The sequence below is a fragment of the Alternaria postmessia genome, assembly GCF_024291825.1.
Source record: "Alternaria postmessia strain BMP 2775 chromosome Unknown scaffold_60, whole genome shotgun sequence".
NCBI lineage: Eukaryota > Fungi > Ascomycota > Dothideomycetes > Pleosporales > Pleosporaceae > Alternaria > Alternaria postmessia.
Genome location: NW_026260133.1, coordinates 1 through 26983, shown reverse-complemented (window position 1 = coordinate 26983; position 26983 = coordinate 1). Strand labels below are relative to the sequence as shown.

General features: G+C 51.8%; 9 protein-coding genes across 9 annotated transcripts; 4 read left to right on the top strand and 5 right to left on the bottom strand.

Annotated features, from left to right (window-relative positions):
• Positions 1 to 4200: 4200 nt before the first annotated feature.
• On the bottom strand, positions 4201 to 5961 carry J4E82_008010 (uncharacterized protein; the record flags this gene model as incomplete). The annotated part of the gene is made up of 2 exons (XM_051734249.1): positions 4201 to 5593; positions 5642 to 5961. The coding sequence occupies 2 exons, from the start codon at positions 5959 to 5961 to the stop codon at positions 4201 to 4203; spliced, it is 1713 nt and encodes a 570-aa protein (XP_051585956.1).
• A 3857-nt stretch (positions 5962 to 9818) lies between these two features.
• Positions 9819 to 10340, bottom strand: J4E82_008009 (uncharacterized protein; the record flags this gene model as incomplete). Its single annotated transcript, XM_051734248.1, has 1 exon — positions 9819 to 10340. The coding sequence occupies one exon, from the start codon at positions 10338 to 10340 to the stop codon at positions 9819 to 9821; it is 522 nt and encodes a 173-aa protein (XP_051585955.1).
• A 2894-nt stretch (positions 10341 to 13234) lies between these two features.
• On the top strand, positions 13235 to 14662 carry J4E82_008008 (uncharacterized protein; the record flags this gene model as incomplete). The annotated part of the gene is made up of 1 exon (XM_051734247.1): positions 13235 to 14662. One exon carries the CDS (start codon positions 13235 to 13237, stop codon positions 14660 to 14662), a length of 1428 nt encoding a protein of 475 aa, XP_051585954.1.
• Positions 14663 to 14846: 184 nt separating this feature from the next.
• J4E82_008007 (uncharacterized protein) lies at positions 14847 to 17421 on the bottom strand (the record flags this gene model as incomplete). The annotated part of the gene is made up of 3 exons (XM_051734246.1): positions 14847 to 15958; positions 16014 to 16733; positions 16809 to 17421. 3 exons carry the CDS (start codon positions 17419 to 17421, stop codon positions 14847 to 14849), a joined length of 2445 nt encoding a protein of 814 aa, XP_051585953.1.
• A 511-nt stretch (positions 17422 to 17932) lies between these two features.
• Positions 17933 to 18442, bottom strand: J4E82_008006 (uncharacterized protein; the record flags this gene model as incomplete). Its single annotated transcript, XM_051734245.1, has 1 exon — positions 17933 to 18442. The coding sequence occupies one exon, from the start codon at positions 18440 to 18442 to the stop codon at positions 17933 to 17935; it is 510 nt and encodes a 169-aa protein (XP_051585952.1).
• Positions 18443 to 18960: 518 nt separating this feature from the next.
• J4E82_008005 (uncharacterized protein) lies at positions 18961 to 20485 on the top strand (the record flags this gene model as incomplete). The annotated part of the gene is made up of 2 exons (XM_051734244.1): positions 18961 to 19111; positions 19161 to 20485. The coding sequence occupies 2 exons, from the start codon at positions 18961 to 18963 to the stop codon at positions 20483 to 20485; spliced, it is 1476 nt and encodes a 491-aa protein (XP_051585951.1).
• A 234-nt stretch (positions 20486 to 20719) lies between these two features.
• J4E82_008004 (uncharacterized protein) lies at positions 20720 to 21426 on the bottom strand (the record flags this gene model as incomplete). Its single annotated transcript, XM_051734243.1, has 2 exons — positions 20720 to 21279; positions 21339 to 21426. 2 exons carry the CDS (start codon positions 21424 to 21426, stop codon positions 20720 to 20722), a joined length of 648 nt encoding a protein of 215 aa, XP_051585950.1.
• Positions 21427 to 21742: 316 nt separating this feature from the next.
• On the top strand, positions 21743 to 24306 carry J4E82_008003 (uncharacterized protein; the record flags this gene model as incomplete). The annotated part of the gene is made up of 2 exons (XM_051734242.1): positions 21743 to 24027; positions 24132 to 24306. The coding sequence occupies 2 exons, from the start codon at positions 21743 to 21745 to the stop codon at positions 24304 to 24306; spliced, it is 2460 nt and encodes an 819-aa protein (XP_051585949.1).
• An 835-nt stretch (positions 24307 to 25141) lies between these two features.
• On the top strand, positions 25142 to 26887 carry J4E82_008002 (uncharacterized protein; the record flags this gene model as incomplete). The annotated part of the gene is made up of 1 exon (XM_051734241.1): positions 25142 to 26887. One exon carries the CDS (start codon positions 25142 to 25144, stop codon positions 26885 to 26887), a length of 1746 nt encoding a protein of 581 aa, XP_051585948.1.
• Between the last annotated feature and the right edge of the window lie 96 nt (positions 26888 to 26983).

Below are 26983 nucleotides of genomic sequence, written 5' to 3'. Positions count from 1 at the left end.
CGGAAAGTGAGCTTCGGTGTCTCAAGATCGGAGAGAAATACCACAGTCGTTTCCACGGAGTATTATTCTTCATGATCGCGCAGTGGATCGCGTGCATCGCAACATGTAAGAGCGTTTACAGAGAGATTATAGTTATGAGTTCTGTCTCCTACATGGCAAAGCTTGGAAAGAGACTTATGACATGTGAAATAAACTTATTTGTGTCAATCAGACTTGAATGATGTGATCGATGAAGTTTCTCGAGATATCTACCTAGGTAGCGCTGAGATACAAACAGCGATTTGTGCAAAATGAGCCAGTGTAGTGAATAAGCATCGTAGAGAACAATCATGTACCTGGATGGTGATACATTGCTCAAAGCACACGATTATGGACGATAGCAGGAAGGATATGAGCAAGTCGAACGCATATATAGTGCAGATGCTGCAGAACCCTAGGACCTTTTCCCCGGGAGCTAGTCCAGCAGAATCCTTAGTCGGCCCCACCCTGCATGGCAGCGACCTCGCATCCGCAGCTTTCGATCACCGCACGCCCCCGAAACCATGCCACGACACCAGGGAAGCGATAGCTCACTCTGGTACCTGGAAAGTTTACATATTGCGGAGCGGCCGAAGATCGTTGAACTCGGTAAGTCGTGATCAGCCTCGCTCGGTGTGGCTTGCGTCAACACGTGCCTTCCAGGGGCTACTCCAATCACAGGACAGACCACAAACTAGTGTTCATCAATAGCGCGACTTGCTCATCTTACTCCGACGTCCCCTTTCCCTCGCGTGGTTTCGTGCCTTGCACATGGCCTGATGCGGACGACTTTCGACTCATCGTCTTGCTGAAGCGCGAACGCGATGAACGCCTTGGTGGCTGTCATAAGGGTCTGGACGAGGCTATCGTGGACTCTGTATGGGAGTATGCAAGCCACGTCGGTACCATCCTGTAGAGCGAGAACTTCTTCTACAGGCAAAGGTAGGTATAAACCTGTGGGTTTTCCAGCTTCTGTCGAGTCGTCATCTCGTTTCACTCTCTACGAGCATCCCACCAACAGTCGTTCTCTCGCTCTTTGGTCTGTGATAACAGCACGCTCTTTATTGCTTAAACGTTAATTGTTAATATCATTCGCGATGCGTTGGAATCTTCTCCTTCCACTTGCAGCAACGGCAACGCTTGCCGCTGGCAAAGTATCGACGAATGCGCGATGCGGAAACGCCTACAATGCTTTGCCCGGTGGCATGAGCTGTACAGGCTCGCAATGGGGTAACTGCTGCTCCCAATATGGTTACTGGTAAGCACCTGAATATAGAGTCCCCATGTCCTCGAGGCAGTCTAACGATATCTTCGCAGTGGCAAGACGAAGGATTATTGCGGAACTGGTTGTCAGTCATCGTTTGGAACCTGCAACGGCGTTGTTACATCCACGCGCATTTCGACAACATCAAGCCGCAGCATCGCCTCGTCCACCAGAGCAGTCTCGTCAGTGGCACCATCTTCTACTGCCGCGAAGGTCAAGGTCACGACGAATGCTCGCTGCGGAAACCTGTACGGCGCATTACCAGCAGGAATGACATGTTCCGGTGGTAGATACGGTGACTGCTGTTCTCAGTACTCATACTGTGGAAGCTCAAGCGCTTACTGCGGGACGGGTTGTCAGCCAGGGTTTGGAAAATGCGATGCCGTCCCTTCGAGCTCTGTTGTTAGCTCTTCGACTCTCGACTCCTCTAGCTCTCTCAGCAGCTCCAGCTCTAGTAGCGCTTCCTCCTCTAGTCTGGTACTAATATCCACCTCTTCGGCCAGTGAGTCAACTACCAGCACTTCATCTAGCGAGTCGTTGTCTAGTGACTCTTCAACGGTAATTCTCATCCCGGTCACCTCCAGCACGTCCTCCGAGATTACCGTCACTTCGACCTCAACCACCACCGCCTCTCCGTCACCAACTGCCGATCAGTTCTGTGGCATTGAAGGAGTCGACACTGTCGATCTCCAAGTGATATCTGGAAAGCCTTTCACGACTCTGGATGCATGCTTGGCAGACTGCCAGGCCCAGAGCGCATGTGGGAGCATGATCGTCTACTCGAATACGTGCTACCTTACCAGGATACCGATTACCAGCACCAACGTTGCTCCCCAACCAAATACCGGCTTGAAGTACTACAACCGTGATTGCGTAGCCAATCCCTTGGCAGCCACCACCCCACCCTCAACATTAGCAACATCTACCGTGCCTACCTCGACCAGCACTACCAGCACATCTACATCTACTGTCTGCATCCCCCCAGCGCCAACAGTATCTTGTGTCGCCTACCCCGAGTGCCAGCAATTCACCGCAGGCCTAGCAAACAGCTGCCCTTCCTACGGCGCGCAATGCCAAGACAACTACTTTGTCCGTTGCGGAGAAAAACCAGCTTCAGGCTCACAAGCTATCCTCGACGTCCCCGGCATCTCGGTCGATGCTTGCCGTGAAAGGTGCGACGGAATCGATGACTGTATGGCCTTTTCATACAAGGCTTCCACCTGCTATCTGTGGAAGTATGTAAATGGGTTCATTCAAGACGAGGAGTCGAATGATTTTATCAGGATTTGTCCGGTCACTACGTGTTCTAATGCACCGGTTCGCCGGGGAGAAGAGAGAAGTATCGCTTTACAACGGTGGCGGAAACCCACTTAGTATTGGTATGTAGAATGATAGTGCGTAGGCGGATATGGTACAAAGAAGTTCTCTTCTTCTACCTTATGCTCCGCCAAAAGTCACAATGAAAGTATACAGTGTATTCTTCACTACGATAACCATCGAATATAAAATCTTCCCCGATTTTGAATCTTTCTTCCTCGCACACACACGTAACCTACATCCATTGTCGAGACTCAAGATGTCTAGCCAACCGAGTTCAAGCCGTCTACTAGACCTACCCAGAGAGCTCCGCGATATGATATACGAATACGCACTCACTGAAGATCAGGGTCTCCTTCTTGTTGAGCGCGACGAAACCCAGAAGAGTTTCAGGGGATGCCAACCGACTGATCCCAGCACCGAGTCCAACTGCCTCAAATACGTTTGTCGTCAGCTATACTACGAAACCAAAGGCTTAGGTCTTGGTCTGAATGATCTTACCATCCGCTCGGAATTTCGAGAGCAAACCGAAGATTTTATTACATTCCTTGGTACATGCTCGGTCGGCCAGCAACAGTGCATTCGGAAAGTCACTCTGTGCACTAGATACAATCTTTTCACTGGCTCCGAAAAACGTGATTCGGAGTGGCCTTTTGGTCAACTGCTGCAGATGAGCGCCTCCCATCCTCACATCACCTTTCACCTGTATCTCGCCCACCTCAATGAATCCTCCAGGGGCGACTGGTTCATTCATGAAGCCACCTTGTTGTACTATGCGAAGCACGGTTTAGATGTCAAGCACCCCATCGTCAACAATAAATTACACGGCTTTTGTGAGGAGGGGCATTTTTTCTTACCCAAAATACCCAACCAGGTTCAGGTGTTTCCTGGTGCGGGACCAGGCCTTAGCCACTGTCCACTCCGCTCCAAATTCACACCGGGCAAGTGGAGCGAAAGTGAAGTGACAGTCTTTCAGGAAGAGATTGAGAAGTGGTGTCGTGAGGGTATCTGAGTACAGCGAGGAAGACATGTCCTAAAGGTATGCACTTGGCTGGTGCGCTACAACCCTGACAGGAAAACACTAGCATGTACCTTCAAGACAGTTTTTTGTGATTATATGGGTCGATCATGATGAGTAGTACAAGTTCTAAGTCGCATAGTTAAGCAAACATAATTCAAGACAATACTAGAGAATCTACAGGTCAACAGTGCTACTAATCTTTGTACGTTTTCTTGTTGAAAGCTAATGCAGGATGTAAGATAAGGTTTAGTGTTTCTGTATCTGTCCATACTTGTCTTGTATGGAGTAAGGAGGAACAGATTTTCAAGATATACTTAGACTATGCATTATAACTCTGATAGGGAAATATTAGCGTATACCGATAAGGCAAGACAGCATTCACACGGAACAGCAGCTGGTGATAAATTGTTTGATGATAATGTATTGAGTATGTACTATATAAGCATACTCTTGCATTGTCCCATAGAACGGACAATCATTTTGTATTACAACTGATAGATTTTAGGCCGTCACAATCCACATCCAAACGTGAATATAGTTCTTTCTCCATCGTAGCCTCATTCATACAACGACCAGCCATTTAAACCTGGTTCTCGTTGCGCTCAGCCGGCTCCAAGATACCACCGTGGGTACCAGCCTGCTCAGCCTTGCTGAAGGTACGACCACCAGCACCCATGTGCAGCCTGTCGGTGTCGACGAGGCCGTCCTTCTGCAGACTCGATGGGTCCCACTTGGAGGAAGTGATAGGGTTGACGTGGATCATGTACATGGTGTCAATCTCTTCGAGCGAACGTCCCTTGGTCTCAATCATGAAGAAGTAGACGATGATGAAGAGCAGAACCAGGGAGACAGCGAAAACAAGACCGTACAGGTAGTTGATCTCATCGGTGATGAGGGTGGAGCAGAAGGAGATGATGAAGTTGAAGAGCCAGTTGGATGCGGTAGCGAGACCCATGCAGGTAGCGCGGTAGCGGGCAGGGTACAACTCTCCGACGATGGCCCAGACAAGGGGTCCCCAGGTAGTGGCGAATGCGGCAATGAACAGGCAGGTGAAGACGATCATGACGTTTCCAGCCGCAGGTGTGGTCTGGGGAGCATTGCGATCGAGACCGTACTGGCCGACGAAGGAGTAGATGAACAGACACATGGCCATCCACGCAGCACCGACCATCATAGCCTTGCGGCGACCGACGTTCTCAACAACCCAGAGACCGAAGATTGTAGCGACAACGTTGACGGTACCGAGAATGATGGAAGTAACGTAAGAGTTCTCGAGACCGGTGGCAGAGAAAATGGTTGTTCCGTAGTAGAAGAAGTAGTTGGCACCAGTCAACTGCTGACCAGCCTGGAGAACCATACCGAGCAGGGTGCGGTACAACATGCGGGGACCGGTGAAGATCTCGTGCCATGGGTGGTCACCACCAGCAGCCTCAGCCTCGAGCTTCTCCTGGATCTCGGCGATTTCAGCGTCGATGAAAGCACTGTGGGGGTCAACACCGTTGAGACGGGCCATGTTGGCGCGAGCCTCATCGACCTTGCCCTTGCGGTATGCGTAACGGGGAGACTCGGGCAGAAGCAGGATGGTGCTACCAAGGATGATAGCCCAAAGTGCGGAGAGACCGTTGGGGATACGCCATTGAGCGCTGTTGGTGTAGTCCTTTGATGTACCGTAGTTGACCATGTACGCAGTCCAGATACCGAGTGTGATGAACAATTGGTAAGAGGAGACGGTGGCACCACGGATGCGCTTGGGAATCGATTCAGACTGGTACATGGGGACGACGGTGGAAAGGGCTCCGATACCGAGACCGGCAGTCAAGCGACCCATGGCGAACTGAACCCAGACGTCCTTGCTGGTGATTTCGATAATGACACCAGCAATGTAGAAGAAGGCAGAACCGGAGATAGTGAGACGACGACCGAAGGTGTCAGCAAGAGGAGCTGAGCCCAAGCATCCAAAGAGAGTACCGACGCTGATAGATTGTTAGACGCGCTTCTTGTGTTCGAAAATGATTACTTACGCTAGCAGACCGACAATAGCACCAGAACGGGTAGCAGAGAACTCAGCGTTCTCACCGAAGCGTTGCTTGAAGTCGTCCATTTCGAGGAAACCAGAGATCTGTCCAGACTCGTATCCGAACATGAAACCACCAATACTGGCGACGGCACCGAGGATGATAGCAACGGCAGGCACGCGGCCCTTGGGCTCAAGGTCGGTGGCCTGCACAGCAGAGTTACCCCTGGAAGGCGTCTCCGCAGGAGTACCAGTGGCTGGCGTTCCCTTCTCGTGTACCTCCTCCTCAACCGCCTTCTTCTTGTAAAAACGCGACAAGACCGTCATGTTGGGCGCGTTGTAATTAGGAATTGATAGAAAATAATATAAAGTGTCGGTCAAAGATGAGCCGGTCTGCAGCGCGGGGTAGACTTCTCAGGAAACCGAGCTGGAGAGAAGCTGGAGAAGAGGAGACCAGTGTGGACTTTGAGGAGAAGGCTGCACCGTATAAATAGCAGAATGCATGCGGAGACGGGTTTGTAGGGTCTATTGACAGTGGAGCCCCAGTGTCAGTCTCATCCGCATATCCATCCGACTAAGTTTTTCCAGAACGCCCTAGGCATGGAGGCGACAGGAGGCACTCTCGCACGAGCGCCCTGGCAACGGAGGTATGATGACATCGCATCGTGGAGCTGGAACCGACAATGGGGCAGCCTGTCACGAGTACGCTCGAGCCGGAGAGCTGCCGGTTGTGAATTTTCTTCAAAGTCGCGCAGTATCGGAATGGTTGGACACGCCGAGAAGCACAGACGGTGATAGTGCAATGATCGGCCCACCGCACCTATTGCAAGTACACGACGGTTCCAGTTCTGGGCAGTGGTAGACTCGTTCGTATGAAATATCATGCGTGATCTCGCCCAGGCATCTCCAAGAATAACGGCGGCGAACGTTTGCCCTCGCGTGGCCACCGTGTATCGTGATGTTCGTGGTACGCGCGAGTATCGGCGAGCTACGCGATCCGAAGTATCCAACGCTGGACTTCACCTAGCTGGCCTATCAGAACGTTTGGGGCTACCCGGGATGTTCCTCATGCAGGGGCATAGACGCGTCTATAGTGCAGATGAGGCTGACAAGTGCTTCATGTCACCCAACATATGCAAGAGGTGTACGCACGGACGGGACGGTTCTCACTAGATGCCGCAGAGCCTCAAGTCGCTTGGAGCGTTGAGTCCGGGTATCGAGTCCAGAAGGTCGTCATTGGATGGAAGCTGGCGCGACAAAGTTATTCTCCGACCGGTCTGCACATTTTGTTCCTAGTCCCTGGTGATTGGTACGCCTGAACTTCTGCATTCGAAAGATGGGGGTGGCCGTTCCTGCGGGACCTATCCAAAAATTCGCGGAGCGCAGTATCTCATGGTCAACGACGTCATATGTCCACATGTGCCTCGCTGGGGTCTTTCCTTGCTGGCAAATTCATTCGCATTCCTCGACGGCGTCCATGGTATCAACTTGGCAAGTTTGCCCGGAAACGCCGGTCTTGGCCGACGCGCAACAAAAACTCATCTCCGACTCCGAGGTTGCAGCGCTAGCGGCCCGCTACGCGCGACAAAGCGTGAAAATCCTGAGCCAAGAATCGTGAAGTTTTTGAGAAAAGAGGGTCCTGGTGGATCATAGCGAGAGTGTCGCGAGATGAGCAATGTAATCTGTGCCGTTTTCCAGATCACGATGCTTTGTCCATATTGTGAAACCGGGTGATGTTCGGAAGACCGAGGGGTTACCGGTAGATGGGAACGGCAATGTGTGGGATAACAGTTGTGGTGCGCATGTGGGGAGACATGTTGATGGAGTCTCCAGATACCTCTGCAATGGTTAGCTTTTACTCCGTGTTATAGTAGAGGGATTCCCCATGGGTCATGCGTGTATGGGGTGCTGGTCGCAATGAACAAAAGCAGCATGTTGAGCCAAAAGAAGTAAATCCACGTACCTGTGTCAACCATTGGAATCAGCGCACCAAGCCCAGAGAGCACTTTCTCTCAAGCTTGCTGCCACCATGCTGCCGACGTTCTGGAAGAGCCAAACAGACGTGCCACCCCGTGGGGAGCGAGACCTCTTATACAAATTGCTTCGGACGCCTTTCCTCCGGCTGTGGAGATGCCTCGACTCCAGAAAGGCGCCGATCCACCAATGAATGATGTAGTCCCGTGATGAACGAGCCGGCTGCCGTTTCTATTGCCTAAATTACCAACTCCTTTGAGCCTTCTTTTACGTTTTGCTTGAGTCGTTCAGTGCGCGAAGGCTTCCCGCTTGTCGGATGGCATGCTGCTTTGGGAAGAGTCTAGGCCACCTCCGCGAAATGCGATGCGGTTGTGAATGTCGCGTTTGAGCTGTGAAGGCGGTAATCATTCAGAAAAGTCGGGTGTGAAGGCGGAAGCTCGATTTGATGCTTTCTTGACGATGGTGTGCATTGTTTCCTTCGAGCACTGCTTTGGTGATGGGTGCGTTGGCCCTCCTTCATCGGATGGGGCGGGTTGGGGTGTGGAGAAGGAGGCTCTGGGGTAATGCGGATTAGGTATCGCCAAGCGCCGCTAAACACCAAAATGGAGATACCGGCGTGCCTTCAGTCGACAAGCATCCTATTTGTGAAATGACATCTTGTATACAGACATTCAACGTGGCTTTGAAAGAACCATATTCCTCAAGGGCATCGACGTACAGAAGTTCACTCAGCTGGCAAGCTTGACGCACAAACTCTTCGTCGACCAACAATGCGCACCTATTTTGAACATTGAACCTGGGCAGACCGAGCTTGTAAAACGGCTCGGCGTGCACGTTCAATCCCTACATGTGGATACTGACATCACGGAATCGGACACTGTCAAACAAATTTTCGGTCATTCAACAGCCTTTGATTGACAAGGAGCATTTGTGAACATGGTATCGAGAACCCGCAGGTCGTTATCAGCTGTCAGCGTGGACATGGCTGATGTGCAGGTTTAGTAGCCAAGGGTTTCGAGAAGACGGTGCCCTGAAACTCTGCTCTCAAACTTTTGCGTGGCCCAATGAACGAGGTGCTGACAAAACCATGGTGTACGAGACAAAGTATCCGCACCTCGTATGTGTCAAATTCCGTAGGCGTACCATTCCCTGATTTGCGCCAACCAATTCTCAAATCCCCTCTTCTTTTCTGTTTGCGAGTATCTTAGTTCGGCTTCGTTGTAAGAATCCTGTGGAAAATATTTGAGGTTATCCGGATAGCGGAAGCCCTGTTCGAAGCTCCCAAAACCGCCGCGGGTCGTCATTGCTCGTGCGACGTTGTCGATGTCGCTGGTGAACGTGGCATCAACGTCAAAGCTCACCCTCTTTCCTCGTAAGATCAGCTGAATAGCAGCTCCAGCGACAAGGAGACCACGGCAGCCTTGGGTGATTCTTAGACTATTCGACAACACGATAACCTCGAGGTGGGGGTGGGCTTCACACAGCCTGACGTGTTCGTCGAACATATCGCTATCTATGGAGTAGTAGTCTGGTTCATCTTTGCGACGACTAACAGCCATGCGAGGAGGATTGGAGGACAGTCGGACCAGGATGCGAGCATGTTCAGAGGTACTCTTGGGACTTGGCCCTCCGCACAATGGTTGAATCTGGAGATGATTGGGGCAGACAAAGACTGAGTCAAGGCGGTGCTTGAGGATTGGACTGCAAATAACTTCACAGCTCCAAGACCGCATTGCGTATCTCGCCGGGCAACGTGAGCAGTGGACTCTGAAGCTGGACAGGAATTGGATCTGGAACTGGTAGACACGCTTAGTAACTGGACAGTGGTGCGAGAAGGGAGACTCACCTGTGCGCTTCATCTTGCGACTCTTAGCCGCGTTAGCAGCGGGCATATTCAAGCTCGCCACCGGGTTGTAGTGTACTCGATGTTCGTGCCTTGGAGGGAAAAAACTAGAAGGTTGTCGCGCAAAATCGGATTTTGTGTGGACAGGGTAATCAAGAACCATGGTACAATCAGGCGATTTAATTTCGCCGAGCAGTCCACTCTGTATCAACACGATTCACTTCATCATCTACGCTACATAATAAGGTGATTGGCGTAGTGCTAGGGATAGAGTCTCAGCGTAAGCTGCTAGCTCAATTGGCCTATAAAGTCGTGATCTTCTTAATGCAGCGATTAATTTCCAACACAGGTCCTCTGGGGAGAGTGCCTAATCTGGCCTGATATCAAGCTTTTCACGCTCTTTCTCGCTGATCAGCGCAAGCAGTCCGTACACGCGATCTCGCACATCAGCACACTTCATTCTTATACCGAAGTCTTCGAGATGTCGTTGGAGGGAGAGCTGTTCGGTATGTACGTTTCGCACATCTCTTGCCTGCAATAGTCGCATGGCGGGACTCCTCGCGAGATAAGGAATCATGAATACCATATACACCAGCCACTTGATCTTTTCTGGATCGACTGAATCCGTGCCGCACCACATATCCACACTTTTTGCCAGTAGGTACTCCTGCACGACCCAGAGTCGCTCCCAATACTCGATTCCGCATAGCTCTTCCAGGCCTAATCGCTTACGCGCCCACTCATGATCATCGATCGTCTCCCAAACCAATTTGGGGTTTTCATCAATCTTCAGGCTGTGCATGTCATGGAGAAGGTCGGCGATAAGTGGAGTTGACCGACCGAGCCAGACCAGAACCTTCTGTGCTTGTGAGTATATCTTTCCCATCATTGCGACTTGATGATTTCGTTCCTCCACTTGCGACTGGTCAATGCATATAACATCAATCCAGAGAAAATCTTGTTCTTCGCCGGGAATGCATGTTCCTGGAAACATCATGCGCATCGTGCGCAAGTGTTCGCTAGTAGGAGTCGGTCTACGCGTAAAAGTTCCGCGGGTACAAGCCTCGTTGAGGAAATCCCAAAGATTGTCCCGCACCTCGAAGGACTTACCATCTATCGAGATCGACTTCCCCGCGTTTGGTGAACCCCATGTGTATGACAGAGCTAGGTAGCTTTCGGGTCTTTGGCTCCTTTGTTCATCGTCCTTCCATTCAAGAGATATCGTCCGAAGTTTGCAAGATATCCGTCCCTCTTCATCACGGACCAGATTTCCAATGACTCGAATGTTCGTGCTAGAAATGTCTCGATCTAATGGCACCGCTTCATAGATACTGTTCATTGTAATGCTTCCAAAGATCGCAATCCAAACGAGAAAGGTGTTGAATAGACAGCAGAAAGAAGGATGCAAGGTGCGACAAATCAGGATCGCATGGACGTGCCTGTGCCGGCGGCAAGGAGGAGATGAAGTGGCACAAAGTGTTGGGCTATAGTGTAAAGGCAATATACATTGCTTGCGAAGAGAGAACAGCACCCACTGGAAAGCGGCATATCTCCAGTTGATAAGCGGCGCTCTCTGCACAGCCTCGCCATGCTGTGTCACCATGCTTTTTCGCAATTTACCAATCAGACCAGGGTGCAACAACGATCCTGCTTTGCGCCCAACTCTTCTGCCTTGGACATTTTAAAGCCCATAGCCACCTAGTCTTAATACGAACTGCCATGACCAGAGCAATGACTGGGTCACCATACTTTCATAAGAGGTGATACCTTGGAGATTTCAGTACGAGGCTGAAATGCTGTGTACATGTATGGGGCGCTCTTGCCCCGCGCTAAGACACGATCGTCACCGCGCACTGACACACGCATCCGTCGCGCCCTCACTCTACGCTCCGATCTGCGCTCTGCACTCTGCATGCTGCGCACAACGTCCTGTTCTGTTCCTGTTAACTAACTTCAGTCGTGACCGGTGCCGCTTGCGCTCTTGATGAGGATGTCGACACGACCTACCAGAGATCCACTGTGTGGCGTTGATATGTCACCTTTAGCTAGACCGAGAAGGGAGCTGGTATGTCCAGCTGGATTCGCACTCACAGCCACAAATGATTGTGGTGGTTTGGGGACCAATAGACCACACGGACGAGGCCACATCAACAGCGTGGGGAGTGGGCAGCATATGAGGGTGCAGGAGTAAGCGCTTTGTGTATAGCTGACTGCGCCACCTCTTTCCAACCGATATAACGCGCTGCCTAGTATCGAGAACTGCGACAGCGTTCGGTCTCCAGTCACATGGAAGCGCATTTTTTGCGAGCGTGAAAGCCACAAGAACGTTGCGCAACACTCAGAACATACTTTGGCACAACCTCGAGGATAGAGACGTATCTCAGCCTCGTGTACAGCGACATATCTCTACCCTACAAACATCAACGTGTCTCAGCCTCGCGCACATCAACGTACCGCAAAATCGTGAGCAGCGAAGTGGCCAAGCACTTCAGCATGGCAGTAGGATTCGGGTTTTCGGTGGGAGATCTCATCGCTGTAGGAAAGCTGGCTCACGACATAGCGATTGCTCTGAGTGACTGCCGGGGTGCTTCTGCGGACTTCCGTTCATTGGTTGAGCTCCTCGGTTCTCTGAAGACATCTCTTGATCTCATCAGTAACTTCATATCGACTTTACCTGTTAGGGCATCTTCGCGGGTGGATCCAGCTTTCATGAATGGTATTTTATTCCATGCTGGACGCTGTCACAAGCTGCTGAACGAATTCGCTGTATGTAACCCGTATACTGAAGTCGGTTCAATCTATCGATAACACTCACCAAACGGGTAGATGGACTCTCGGAAGTACACTCAAAGCTTGCCGAACTGCCAAGGTTCTAAAGCGAAAGTTGCATTGCGGAAACTCAAATGGTCACTCTACAGTGTAGAAGATAGCCAGCGTTTGGAGCGAAGGTTAAGCACGCACATGGACGCCTTCGATCGCTACCTCCTCGCAATCAACATATGAGAGATACTCGGACACTGAAGCACAGATGCTGACTTTTGGACATGTAGTCAAACTGAGACTAACTTTGCGGAAGAGTCTCGAGGACAAGCCAATCAAATCTCCGTCACAGTGGCAGCGATATACGACACGGTCCAAACCACGCAGAAGATGATGCCCAAAATGCTCGGATATCCATGGGAAGGAGACGTCCTCTCTTCGCATGTTCACATCGAGGACGTGTTGGGTAGGCCATTAGTCCTCCCAATCATGCTTTGTCGTACAAGACAAACGTTGAAAGACACCATGAGAATCATGTTCTCTGATCACCCCGGGTTGAAGGAAGTAGTGGACGGCAATTTCGAGCTCGTTGACAAGCAAAATCAGCTGACAATCTTCGAGGGCCGCGTTGACACGCCTCGAATAAGAAATTATCGTTCTTCTTCGAATGCTGTTCAACCTGGAGCTAAGCTTCTAATGAACATATTGCGTATAAAAACTGTTAATGCTCCAAGGGACTCCTTAGTCGCTTCCGTTCAAACCCTGGAAACTTGCCCACGATGCGGTTTCGCAACTCCTGGTCGGCGGTTTAGAAAATGGTAGGTACATACTCTGGACTTACAGACTTTAGCTGACCCCCACAGCGCGAATTGTGACATGAACTTCAAGAAGTCTGTGCGAGAGCTCCTTAAAGAATCAGCGATGTCGGCTCATCGTGAAGATTGGCCGGATGTTCCAATTCCACGTACAATACTTCATCTACCACCTATAGGCTACGCACCTACGATACCACCCAACGGTGATATGGAGGCCAGATATATTCGACGCGTTCATGAAATTGCGGTGTACCTAGTCCCATCGTTTTATTATCACTGGAGCAACTTTGGTCAATCAAGGCTTCCCTTGATTCAGGCAGTTGGCCAAGGAGATCTCCACTGGGTCCGACAGATACTACTGAAAACCGATACCGATCCAGACACAAGAAATTATCGAGGTTGGACGGCTTTGCAACAAGCCTGCTCTATCAAAATCGATTCTCCAGAGAGTAAAAACCAGGAAGCTATCGTTAGGCTACTGATCTCACAGGGTGCAGACGTCAATGCTGCTCCTAGCATAACCTACGGCAGAACAGCACTGGAAGCATCATGCCAGTGTGGAAACGAAAGAATCGTAGATATATTACTGGAGAAAGGTGCTCAAGTTATTGAAGATATTCGTTCGGACGGTGGAATTAGCCTTCTAGCTTATGCTGTTTCGTCAGGCCATTTGGGGATTGTTAAGAAACTTCTCGACCAGGGTGCAGACATCAATGAACCAGGCAGAGAGGAGCTGGAATATACCGCATTATCGGCTGCGGTTACGCTAGATAGTCTCGGGATGCTCAACCTTCTGATTGAGAATGGGGCAAACATACAAGGGCACGCTGGCTTGTTTGCTTTGAAAAAAGCTATATCATGGGATCAGCTAGACATGGCACAGCGCCTTCTTGAGAAAGGCCTAGACGTCAATGCTTGTGCCAACGGCCCCGCCCCTCTGCATTCAGTAGAGTCCATCGATATGTTAGACCTGCTGGTTACCTACGGAGCTCGCTTTGATATACCTGGCTCCGAAGGTTCTCAACCTACTGCATTACAGCAGGCTTCACAGAGATATGACCTCGATCTAGTCACTGAACTCGTACGTCTGGGCTCCGATGTTCATCTTCCTGGCAAGGGAAGATACGGCCGGAGCGCGCTCCAGAAAGCCGCTTCCAGGTGCGACGATGAAGTTGAAGAAAGTTTTCGTATAATGAGCTTTCTCGTCGAAGAGCACGGCGTGGATGTCAACGAGCCACGTCCGGAAAATGGGGGTTTTACAAGTCTCGAAGCGGCGTGTCATACAACAGCTCAGCAGCAGGAGGATGAACGGAACATAAAGAGCGTCAAATTCTTGGTTGAGAGAGGTGCCGTTATCACACCTCTCACGCTACATTCGGCCGCCGCCTGGAATCATACCAAACTACTCGACTTTCTCTTGCAAAACGGTGCGCGCAATGAAGACATCAGCAGTCCAGTCAACATCCCGATCGTTGAAAGATGGAAGAGATACCGCGAATTTGGTCCAACCGTCATCGAGACTGCCAGGATCAATGGTCACATAGCGCTTGCAAAAGCTCTGGAGAATTGGTCACCATCGACCCAACTGGAAATACATGCAAACGAGGGAGATTCAGACTGGGAAGATTCTGACTGACTATTCAGGTCTGCGACCTAAGAAAAAAGTCTGGACATTTAAGACAAAGAGTGGTCATTGCATTGTTCGACGACACGACATCTGAGAACTAGCCCTGATCCCGCATGACTGTGCACGAGCACATCCTACACTACAAAGGCGAAAGGGCTTGGAGGAAGTAGACCAATTACGAGCATCCCATCCACTACCCCACCAAATCCCCCAACTTCACCGCCTCCCCAGCACCACCCCCAGCACCACCCCCAATCCCCACCTCCCTCTTAAACCTCAACAACCAATTCGGAAAATCCGCCGGCGTCTGATTCCACGGATCATCCCCATCATACATGATCCACCTCGCCTGATGCTGAATCTCCTCATCGCTCGGAACATGACAATTCGGATTCTTGGGCGAGAGCGTCGACGCCGCCCACCGCCTCATATCGCTATCGAAGATGCGGTAAAAATTGGTATCATCAGGTAGCAAAGAGCGCAAGCGACCGTACATGTCTACCTGCGTGGCGGTAGTCGTCGATTCAGGCAGCATGGGAGGAGGCGGCGTGTCTTCTGGGAAAGCGGGGAGGGAGGAGGTGAAGAAGTCGTGTGTCTGTTTGGATGGACTTGCGGTGCCGAGGGCGGAGATTGATGCTTCTTTGTAAGGTGAGTTTGGCCAGGAGAGGTTTAGTAACTGAGTCGAGTCGCTTTCTGTTGGGAAATCGGTGGTGACGGTATCATATATAGCAGCGCGTTGCTTGAAGGGCAAAATCCAGTTTGTGCCAGAGTAGATGCCTTTGACGATCCAGTTCGCAAACACGTCGGATGGTGTGCTAGACTCTTGTTCCATGCGTCGAATGATCTGGCATGCTTCGTTGTACAGTTGTACGTCGTCGAGACTTTCCCCTGCCGCAGTGCGCTGGGTGACGAAGCCACGGAGTTGCGCCTCCAAAGGGCATTGTTCGAATAGATGGTCTTTGGCATTTATCCGTAGCGGAAAATGCCTGCTCTCGCGGGAGGATCGGACGGGCTGGAACCTTGCGCGCTCGGTCAACTCAGGAGAAGACATCATCAGGTCTCGAAGCCATGAAACCTCATTAAGACGATCTGGCATGACCGAAGTAGTCTCGGCCGCGAAGATGATGCGACAAGCTTCCAGCTGCATAGTATCGTTGTCTGGTAGGTGGCCGTGCTTGTCGAAATAGCGCTGAATGAAGAACTCGGTCTCAACTTTGAGCAGCTCGTATGCGTTTGGCGGGGTACCCCAAGATGGATCGCTACCTTTCATAGGAATAAGAGTACCTCTTTCCCAATCGATGAGATCTAGAGTGATGTCAGTTTGATAGAATTTCCAAAGACCAGCCGAGCAGTATCGTACCAGGAGGAATAGCGGTCTCGACTAATGGTACAACAGACGCGTCGAACCCCCAATCACCTTGCCAACTGGCCATTGTCACACCAGACTTGAAGTGATCAGCAATATGATCGGTTCTTTCCGACCATGTACTCATTGTGATGCCACAGAATCCGCATCTTGACCTGACGTCAGGTATAGGCAGCATCCAGCGGGCCATGGACCAATCCGAGAACTCGACGCCATGCACTAAGCGGAGGTGCTGGACTAGGTGGTCTTTGCGGTGAAATGTGCGCTCCTGGAGACTTCTCTCCTGACATGCCGAGTAGTGGTGCGCTTCAATATGTGCGTCATCCGGCCGAACCTCGCCGCAAAAGACACAACACTGCTCTCCGAGCGACTCCTTGGTAGTACGAGGGCCCTGAAGCGCGCAAATCCATCGCTCGAGTGGTAAATGGAGCGACTTTTCGTGACGCTGCCAGTCGTATTTGGTCTTGAAGACTTCCGTGCAGAAGGTGCATTGGTACGGCATGCTGATAGGCAGGGTAATCTCTGGTTCCAGACGTCGACGTCGGGCGACCCTTTTCTTGCGTGGAGCACGACGCATTTTGAGAGAGTTTTGGGATCCTGATGAGCAATGGCCTGAAAATTCACTCGATTGGGACGTTCTTGCACTGCTTGCTGAGGATATGGCATATGGTGACTGCCATGGCTGATGGTATGCAAAACCTCCAGCATCTTCACCTGAGCACAGTTAGTACGAAACTCTCACTGAACCAGACAAAGCGCAGTGGTTGCAAGGTTGACAAGATGACTCACGTGAAGTGGAAGCCATGGCACGAGCGATATCGCCAACAGCCGCAGGTTCATGTTCTGGTGGCGACTCTACCCAGCGCTGCATCGGATCTTTGTGGTTCGATGCCATTTTGATAGCAGGTGTGCCAGGTCTCGGGATGATATCGATGGGAGAGGTGGGTGAGTTCTTTACTTGCGGCGAGGTCGGTCGAACGCTCTGCACTTTGCCACGTCGACGGGCATTCGCAAACCAGTTCGTGAGCTGCGCCTTGTTCAATCCCGTACGATCCTGGAGGGCCAGCATCTCACTCTCAGTAGGGTAAGGGTGCTTTTGATGAACAGAAAGCCAATCTTTGAGCGTACGGATGACTTCTCTGGAGAAGCGGCTGCCGAGTTTGGGTCTGGAGATTGAAGCGCTTGGCGTAGGAAAGGGCGACGAAGATGCAGTAGAGTTGTTCGATAGATCCAAAAGCGACGAATCCATCATCCAGTTTTCGTTATACTGACAGGATGCAGCGTTAGAAGCTGCCAGTGCTTCGGACAAACCAGCGAAAGTGCCATCGTCCAAGGTTTGATCTGAGCCGAACTGGTTATCCTGGAAGGCGAAGAAAGCATCCAGATCTGCTGCACTATCCATGTTGACGATTCCTTGAACTTTACGAGCATGAAGAGAGAGTTTGCGGGGTAGGAAGGTCGGTTTCCAGGGACACGCTAAGTTATTCTGATGCTAACGAAAGAAGGGATAGCGCACATGTCAACTACGCCTTACGCTAGGTTCGTTGGAAAACTCCGACCCAAAATATACTTGCTCCGCGCTCGTGTTCATGCTAGCAGTTAATCGTTACAGACGCGTATGCCCACGCCTGGACGCTGTCCTTCCACGTGGTTACTATCTGAATGCATTGCTGAATCATACAAGGCGTATCGGCCGTTGAAACCTTTGCTGCTTCTTGGAGAAGCGGAGAATCAAGGATGATGAAGACAAAAGTCCGTACATGCGCACGTCCATAGGTGCCAGATGTTGTTCGATTACAGCGCGCAACTGTGACAGTCTTCTAAGCAGTTGAACATAAAGACCTCAGTTCACATCCGCCTACCCTTCACGGTCAGTACCCAACACTACTCATACAGGTCTATAAGAAACTCACTCATCCACTCCCCCCTTTCCTCAACCTCGCCCAAGGGTCTTCAACAAAGCTGGACAGGAAGTACGCTGTATCTCCATTCTCCGTCCTGACACCGTTGCGCAGCATATTCAACTCTGCCCGAGAAACTGAAGGACCGCCAAAAGACACCATCTCCCCAGCAGATTGATCGGCTGAAGCTGCCGGAGCTTGAGCACTTGCGGTCGGAAGCGCGTGTTCAGGAAGATTTTGGCCACGTGCTAGGAAGCTGGCAAGACCTGCATCTGCCGTTTGATTCTTCTTTTGTTTACCCAGCGTATTACTTTGGGCCTGCAGTTTCTCACTCTTGACATCTTCTGCACTCGCCACCTTTTTTGTTCTCACGCCCAGTGCAGTCGAGTTGGCACCGCTCGCATCATTCGCATCGGGCTTGGCTTTGGGCGAGTGGTCGAATTTACGTTTCTTCGTACCGCCAAACGAAGCAAACCCCATAGCTGCTGCTATCTCGTCGTTTTCCTCGTCGTCCATGTCCATGTTGGCGGATTAGTGGTGTGCCTGTTGAGCTGGGCCGCGACCAAGATCGCGATGAAGAAGCTTGCCTCGCTGAGCTACCGAGACGCGTACGTGCACGGACTGCTCCCTAACATGTCTGCATCGGCACTCGGAGCTTGGCAACTGCTACCTGCACGAACCCCAGCCGCATCCGCACTATCCCCAAGCCATCACGGAGACCCACACTCCGAGACTACAACGGGGATCCACGCACCGGAAGCAGTATCCCTACCTTCACTACGTATGTTTACATATTTCCGGAAAAACTTACCTATAGACCTCGTTCCAGCAGAGAGCGATGATCTCCACTCCAATGGAGAAGGTCGCATCGTCGGGGCGTTCTTCCTCCGCATATGATGTCAACCGCAGGCGATATTCACGGGTACTCGCATAGTCGGACCGGAGCCTCGGGTTGCGCGGATGGGCATATAAGCTTCGATGTGATCCTTTGTCGTATGCTTGTGTCCAAGCCACATTCTTAGCATCTTTGGGTTCTCGAGATGAAAGCAGCTCTTCAGGTGTTGTTCGCCTCGCTGGCTGCGGGCTCTGTGCTTCCGAGAGGAGGTAATGACAGTGCAATTCCAGACGACGACTTTGTCTATGTGGATGGACTGCGATTGTATAATGACGATGGATTATACTATCTTACTGGTAATATCGTCTTCAGGTCTCTTGAAGCCACAGACTGACCATGATCAAGGTATCAACTACTGGGCTTGTATGAATCTCGCCGCAGGTCCATCCGCAGGCGGCAACTACTCGCGCCTAGTCACAGAGCTCGACCAAATGGCATCCAAAGGCATAAACCACCTGCGTATCATGGCCGCATCAGAAGGCGCTCCAACTCCACAGCCATTTAGAATGAACCCGCCGCTCATGTCCGCCCCGGGCCAGTATAACGAAGACGTCTTCACAGGTCTCGACATCTGCCTGGCGGAGATGTCAAAACGCGGTATGCGCGCCACCATGACGTTGAACAACGAATGGCAATGGAGCGGCGGCTTCGCCCAATACGTCTCCTGGGCCAACAACAACACGGCGATTCCCTACCCAGAGTCCTGGAATCTGACCGCACCGCCGCAGCGCGAAACACCTGGAACGGGATGGGGAAACTACACCGAAGAAGGCGTGAACGCGGCTCCATACAGTAACTTTACGCGCTTCGCCAACTTGATCTACAACAACACGCAAGCCGAGACGTGGTACAAAGACCACATCAAAACCGTCATGAGCCGACGCAACACCATTACCGGGCGCTTATATACCGAAGATCCGACCATCATGACCTGGCAACTCGCCAATGAACCCCAGCCGAGTGATGAACTGGGGTACACAGGCCCATACAACATCTTCCTGGAGCCGAATCCCGACGACCTGCTCTTCCCCTGGGTCGACCGCATATCAGCCTACATCCGGTCTCTAGGCCCCAAGCAGCTCATCAGCGTGGGTCTCGAAGCCAAGCAAGGCGAATACTACTTCAAGCGGGTGAACAACTTTTCCACCGTCGACTACGCCACGACGCACTGCTGGGTGCAGAACTGGGGCGTGTACGACATGTACAACGCCACCGACGCCAATCTCGTCGCTGCACAAGACTTTGCGCGTGCCTTTATGAAGAATTCGAGCTCGTGGGCCAAGGACATTGGTAAACCGGTTTTCCTCGAGGAATTCGGCATGGCGAGGGATAATTGGGAGAATGAGGATAGAGAGTATCCGTATCTGTCGACGGCTTCGACGACGCATAAAGATGCTTACTTTACTACCATTATTGGCGCCGTCATGGACGAGTTTCGTAATGGCGGCGCGTACATTGGTACCTCGCCCTGGGCTTACGGCGGTATCTGGAGACCTGAGACACAGCTTGCGAATGAGTTTGGGATGGTGTGGGCGGGCGACCCACCGCATGAGAGTCCTGGGTGGTATGATTTGTACGATGACGATCATGCCATGGAGATTGTGAGTGCGCAGCAGAAGATGATCAAGATGTGGATTGAGAAGCAAGGAAAGAACCAGACGGGTTATTAGCTAGATTAGCAAGTAAAGAAGAATTAATTCTTCTTGCCAAAGTATCAAGTCTATCAATTGAGCTGAGTGGGTGGACGTCTCCCTCGTCTCTGGCGCAAATCGTCTCCTTTTCAAGCCCGAAGAGGTCATGTTCCTCGTAACGCACGTGGTACCACAACTCAGATGAACGATATACTGCTATGCTGCCATATATACCTATGAGGTTTCCTTTGTTATCATACATCAACCCCTCTCTTACAAGAATCTAGTTGGCGAACTCTTCTTCAACACCAACGGATGCCTATGCACACTAGGCATAAGCCCCAACCCAACCGCCCTCCGTATCGCCTTGGCAATCTTCCTCTGATTCTTAGGCCGTAAGCCCGTATCCTTTGAATGCTTTATCCGGCCCATCTCAGTCATGTACTCGGACATCATGGTAAAGTTCTTGTACTCCAAGACGGGATTGATGCCCAATACATCAAAAGCATCTTGCTGCGGCTTCTTGCGCCCGTACTTCCACTTCTTCTGCTCGGTCCCGCTGAGGTCGTGTGGCGCGTACACGTCGCCGGGCTGCCATTTGCGGTATATCTGGCGCTGGTACTGGGCTATGCGTTCGGATTCGGCGAGCTCGCGCGAGGGCGTGGTGCTGTCGAGACCGGCGCCGCGGGCGAAGCGCGACAAGGCGGAGGTGGGAGGGGGCGTGGACGGGGACTTGGATGGGGACTTGGATGGGGAACTCGAAGGGAATGGAGCACCGGTGTTGGAAGGGTGGCGGCCGGCGGTGGAGGTTTTGAGGATATCGAGGACGTCTTCTGTGGGTGGTGTTAGATTCATGTGTGAGTGTGTGGAATTGAGGGGATTGTCGGCTCACCTTGCTTCTTCGAGGCCGAAGAGAAGTAGCGCATGCAGGTCCTGCCTGCCGAGGGTAGGGGCCGAAGTGGTAATCGCATCACGGACATGTTGGCAGGTGGTGTGTCGCCGTTGTCGTCGTCGTGGTGACTTTTCGGGATGCGATGCGGAGCGGCCTCGGTGGTCGGAGGTTGGACTTTCTTAGCGCCATATGATTTCACGGCAGAGAAGAGCTTCCCGCAATGCTCCCCTCACTTGCACCTTGACCCCCGCGCTCTACTTCCGTCTCGTCTTCTTCGTGTAGATACTATTCCTCCGCCCATGGATACCCTGTTCGTGTAGATACAATCTTCCTCGGTGCGCCAATTGCACCCAAACAGTTACGTCACTACACTTTTTGTCCACCACTTGACCAACTTCGCCGCCATGCCCTCACACCTGACCCGCGTCGTTTTCCGCAACATCATCGCCAACGAGCCGCTGCTATACCGAGGATGTCGCTACCGAGCCCTTCGACCCCGCGTAGTCACACAGCACGGCGCCCGCTCGCTCCCACAAACCCAGCGCCGGACCTTCTTTGGAGATTTGTTCAAACAGCGTCGGAAGCTCAAGCCTGCAGAGGCCCCGCCCGGACTGAGCAAGATGGCCGAGGTGTCATATGCGCAGGCGAATTCCGTCAGGCCGCCGAAACCGAGCGAGGTTGCAGATGCAATCAAAGACTTCTTTGCGCAGAGAAAAGGCACCTTCGAGGACTGGCACGTAGCGAGCGCACATCAAGCCTTTCAATATCTGCTGGCAAATCCAAGAGAAGACAAGCAGCCGTGGTTGAATAGGCACGATCTTGAGAATGTTATGGAGAACCTGCTGGATACTTCAAAGCGGCCCGAAGTTTTGGGCAATGCGCACATTATGTTCGGTCGGCTTGTCGTCGATCAGATGGCCAAGTTGATGGAGCAGCAGTCAGACAAGGGGGCGGATGAGAAGAAGAAGAAATTGGAACACATGGGCATCCCACTCGACATGTACACCAAGTGGAAACAGATCCAAGTGCTATCTTTGTTCGGCGCGACTACCGAAGCGAGAGACATGGCGGTGCACGCGTTCAAATACGACGCAACTGCAAGTTCTCGGGTACGTCATACCATACTGGCTGCCTGGCACACCATACTTGGAGGAGTCACCCGCGAGGGCGATTTGAACGAGGTATCCAAGACTGTTGATGCTTTCAAAGAGGCCTTAATGCCCTTGACCAAACCCGCTCAAAACAAACTTGTGTCATTCTACGCTGAGCGTAGAGACCTGGACAAGGCCAAGTTCTGGTATGCCCAGCCTGTTTACACCAAACTCAACCAGGAGCCTACGCAGCCATTGGGGAGCACCAGCTCTGCACTGCTCAAGGCTTGTGCCGCAGAGGGCGATTTGACCTTTGGTCAGCAGGTAATCGCAACTATGCTCAAAGATGACATGCCATCCAAAGATTCATGGGACGCAATCTTTCTCTGGTCCGTCGCTATTGGCAAAGGGCCAGACGAAATCGCACGCATGATGGATGTTCTAGTACGCCGGAATGACGAAGCACGGCGCAAGGACCCGACCACCCCCGTGATACGGCCAGACACTACAACTATCAATACCTTGGTAGAGCATTGCATGTCGAAACAAGACCCGTACATGGCCGAGCGCTACATTGTCCTAGGAGAAAAGCGCGGGATCCACCCAGACGAGATCACCTATATGATGCAGATGCAGTACCGCATCTCCGTTGGAGACCTCGATGGGGCTAGGGCTGCCTACTTCAACCTACAAGGCTTCTTTTCCGGCGATAAGCGTAGTGTTGCAGTCATCAACGAACTAATCCGCGTCCTCTGCGTATCGAAACAACATCACTTTGATGAGCTCATGGCCATGGTCGACGACCTTCATGAGCGCAAAGCCAACTTTGAACCAGAGACTGTCGCAGCACTTACCCTTCTTCATCTCCGGAGAGGGGAAATCCATGACGCCATGGACCTCCTCCAAGTGCACGCACACCAGTACTCCCCCGAACAGCGGACAACCATCCAGGACGCGCTTCGCGTCTTCATCCACGACGGCGAAACCAGCACAGCAGATGCCTGGGACGGATACCAAATCCTACGCAACGTCTTCCCCGAAACACCCCGAGAAGTCCGCATTCCCATCATGAACGAGTTCTTCAGTCGCAACCGTTCCGACATGGCATGCCACGTCTTCTTCCACATGCGCAACCACGTTTCCCCAACACACACGGCAACCCGCGACGTCTACATTGCAGCCTTCACCGGATTCGCACGCTGCCAGGACGCCGAGTCGCTCGAACTCGCGCACAACCAACTCAAACTCGACCTCAATGTCGAAATGGATACCCAGCTGCGCAACGCCCTCATGCTGGCGTATGCGGCGACGGGCGAGAACCGTAAAGCACTCGGCTTTTGGCGCGAGATTTGCGAGTCGAGAGAAGGGCCGAGTTATAATAGTCTGGCGATTGCGTTTAGAGCGACCGAGGGGACGCACGCTGGAGGTGAGCATGCGAGGGCGATTTGGAAGAGGCTGAGGGAGCAGGATGTTGAGATTGATAAGAGGATTTGGACGGCATATTTGTGTGCTGTGGCGAGGAATCATAATCATGATGAGGCGTTGCAGTTGGTTGAGAGTGTGGAGGAGGATTGGGGGTGGAGACCGGATTTGGATATGTGAGTTCTTTGTTTTTTTTTCTCCCCTTCTTCTCACCCAAACTGCGTTTTTTTCTTGGGATGGTTCAGAGGATAAGTTTTTTGCTAACGAAAGACAAAATTAGTCTGGGTGGCTGGTTTAATTGCACGGCGAATATCGAGAGGCAGCGCAGGGTCGAGGAGTGGATCAAGAAGAGGTATCCTGAGGTGTGGGCTGAGATGGAGGCCCTGGGCCATTGGGTCACTATGGATGGATTTGGCTATCGGCAGTATAATATTAATCGGGATCTTGATCCGTAGAAGGGAGGCAATGTGTGGGGTTTGGTGGACTGGGGGAGGCGGAGGGGAGGATAGTGGACGTTTTTCTCTCTCTCTCTCTCTCTCTCCTCTGTCTCCTCCGCTGATTCCCCTAAGCCTCGTAGCGCAGAGGCGTTCTATATAGCATCTAGCATCTCGCAGACGCAGGCTATGTTTGAATATAGGAGGGGAAGGAGGGAAATCAGTTCGTCGTCCTTTCTTCCATTACTTTGGTGATGCTGGATGTCTCTTGTCTGTCTCCTATCTGCTGCTTCCCTTTTCATGTCACTCGTTTGGAGCTCGATTTGTTGGGTACAATCAAAGACTATGTTCCTGTTGCGATGCCGCGAACCATGAGCAGTGCTTCAACGCAGGCTACTAGTATGAAGTTGAGAGTGGCTGGTCACTCATGGGTCATTGCAATACCATGGTTGAATGGATGGGTCTACCTGACCATCACGCACTCTCATCTCGCTGCCCCTCTTACTTTTCACTCGCATCGTGTTTCCCCTACTGGTCGAAGCTCCGTTTGTCACTCACAGGGTAAGAGCGCGCCTATCGACCGCCCTCTTTGGCCTCGCTGTCGCTCTATATCAATTCCCTCGTTTTCCTCTCCTACTTCTTTCTCTTCCACCTACTCTCTTTTTACTCTACTTCTTTTCTCAACTTGGCTGTCGAAGCCACTAACAGGACTATTCGGTAGCTCTAGAGCTGACACTATAGCCAACTCAGTTCCCCGCTGTTTCGGTCGGTCCAGCGACTGATTGGACAGGGTAAGTGACTTGTTCATTTGCAATAAGCTACAGAACCGTTAGAAAAACCTCCCGCAGTAGTGATCATGCGAGTTCATAATCTCCTCGCTGGTTTGCTCGGCCTCGTTGGTCTTGCCATCGCTGCGCCCACACCACAGTCCTCCGCCGTCCAGCTCGTCCCCAACGTCTCTCAACCCACGATCGAGTCCAATCTCTTGCCTGGAGCGGCCCCTCAATGCAGTACCTTAGACCCCGAAAAATGGCTTATTCATGTCTGCGGCAGGCACGTCATCACCAACCTTCTGGGTGTCAACTTACTGAACCATTGCACGGCCCTTAGTCACGCTGTTGCACATGAAGTCATTGATACGTCTCAATCAGACGGTATCATCTGCTTTTTCTACGATGGCAGTAACCACTGCAATAGCGAGCATATGATCGCTACCGTTAACCGCCATACCGACATCCCTGCCCCGTTCGGTAAGCGGGCTGAGTTTGTAATGTGCAGGAGAAAACAGATGGGAGATGCTGCTGAGATTGAGGCCAGAGGGGCGCATGACTCCTCTCCTGACCTTGACTCTTTCGTTCAGCCCGACGAAAGCCGAGCACTCGTCTCTCCAGTCTCCAACTGCATCACACCCGACTCCAGGAACCACTTTCTGAATATCTGCACTGAGGATTCCTACGGCAACGCTTTTCCAAAGAGGTGGATAGATACGTGTGTGCAGCTTTCTCCAAATGTTGCGCATCATGTCACCATCATCGTCCAGAAGGCGGGATTGATGTGCAAGTTCTACGACGACAGCAACGGGTGCAGTGGCAATGTACGGTATATCACCAGGACCATTGATAAGTCTCATCGGTTTGAGCCACCCGCAGAGTTTGGCAATGACCTCAAGTACGCATTGTTTCGAAGGGGCGAGTGGAAGAGGGATGCTGGCGAGCTTGAGCTTGAAACCCATAACGAAGATGTGACTCTCGATACGACCACCGATCAGTCCACCGGGGCGGATACCAATGAAGTCACCACCTCCACCAAGACGCAGTATCTCCTTGCGAGGATCTCCAGCGACATTACCAGTATCGAGCTCAAGGAAAACTCCATGTACATCTGCACCAGGCTCAGCGATCGCGTCGGCCGTCGTGTCACGCACACGACCCAGCATAACTTTGCTGCCTGCCAATTCTTCGCATCCGACTGCGATGGCGCTCCTCTCCTCACCCTCAAACCCAATATGTTCGGATACCTTGATCAGGCCATCTCATCGGACGTTGGCAGCCAGATCACACACATCAAGTGTGGAATCTATGGCTTTCCTAACGTCAGTGCACGAGATGAGGATACGTCCTCTGACGTCGCCGTCCACACTGCCTCCGAGGCAGATCTGCCACTCATCGCCAAAATCACCAGTAGCACTACTAGCATGGATATTGACGAGGGACTTGCTAACCGTTGTAAAAAGCTCAACAACCACGTGGCTCACGACGTAAAACACACGTCTCTACGACACGACATCATCTGTGTCTTTTACGAGAACGGCTGCGGAGCTGGTCGCAAGCTTCTTGTCGCTATCAGGCCCAAGGACGCGGCTTACTCGGACGAACCGATGGCGTCGGACCTTGGCAAGAAGATGACACACGTCAAGTGTGGTATCTGGAACATGCCTGAGGAGACGGAGATGCCTCACGGCTCTATTGACATGTATGCGCGCGATGAGGATGCGTTCGCCGCCGCCGCCGCCGACATTATATACGCCACAGACCCAGATACTGCCGACGATTCGGCCGTCACCGACGTCGTGTCAGAGTTGCTAACAATCAATCCAAACTGATGAGACTGACTGACTGACTGATTGCTTGGCAGTCAGTTCAGTGTCAGTTTAGAGCTCTCGTCTTATCAGTCAGTTCAGTTTAGAGCTCTTAAACTG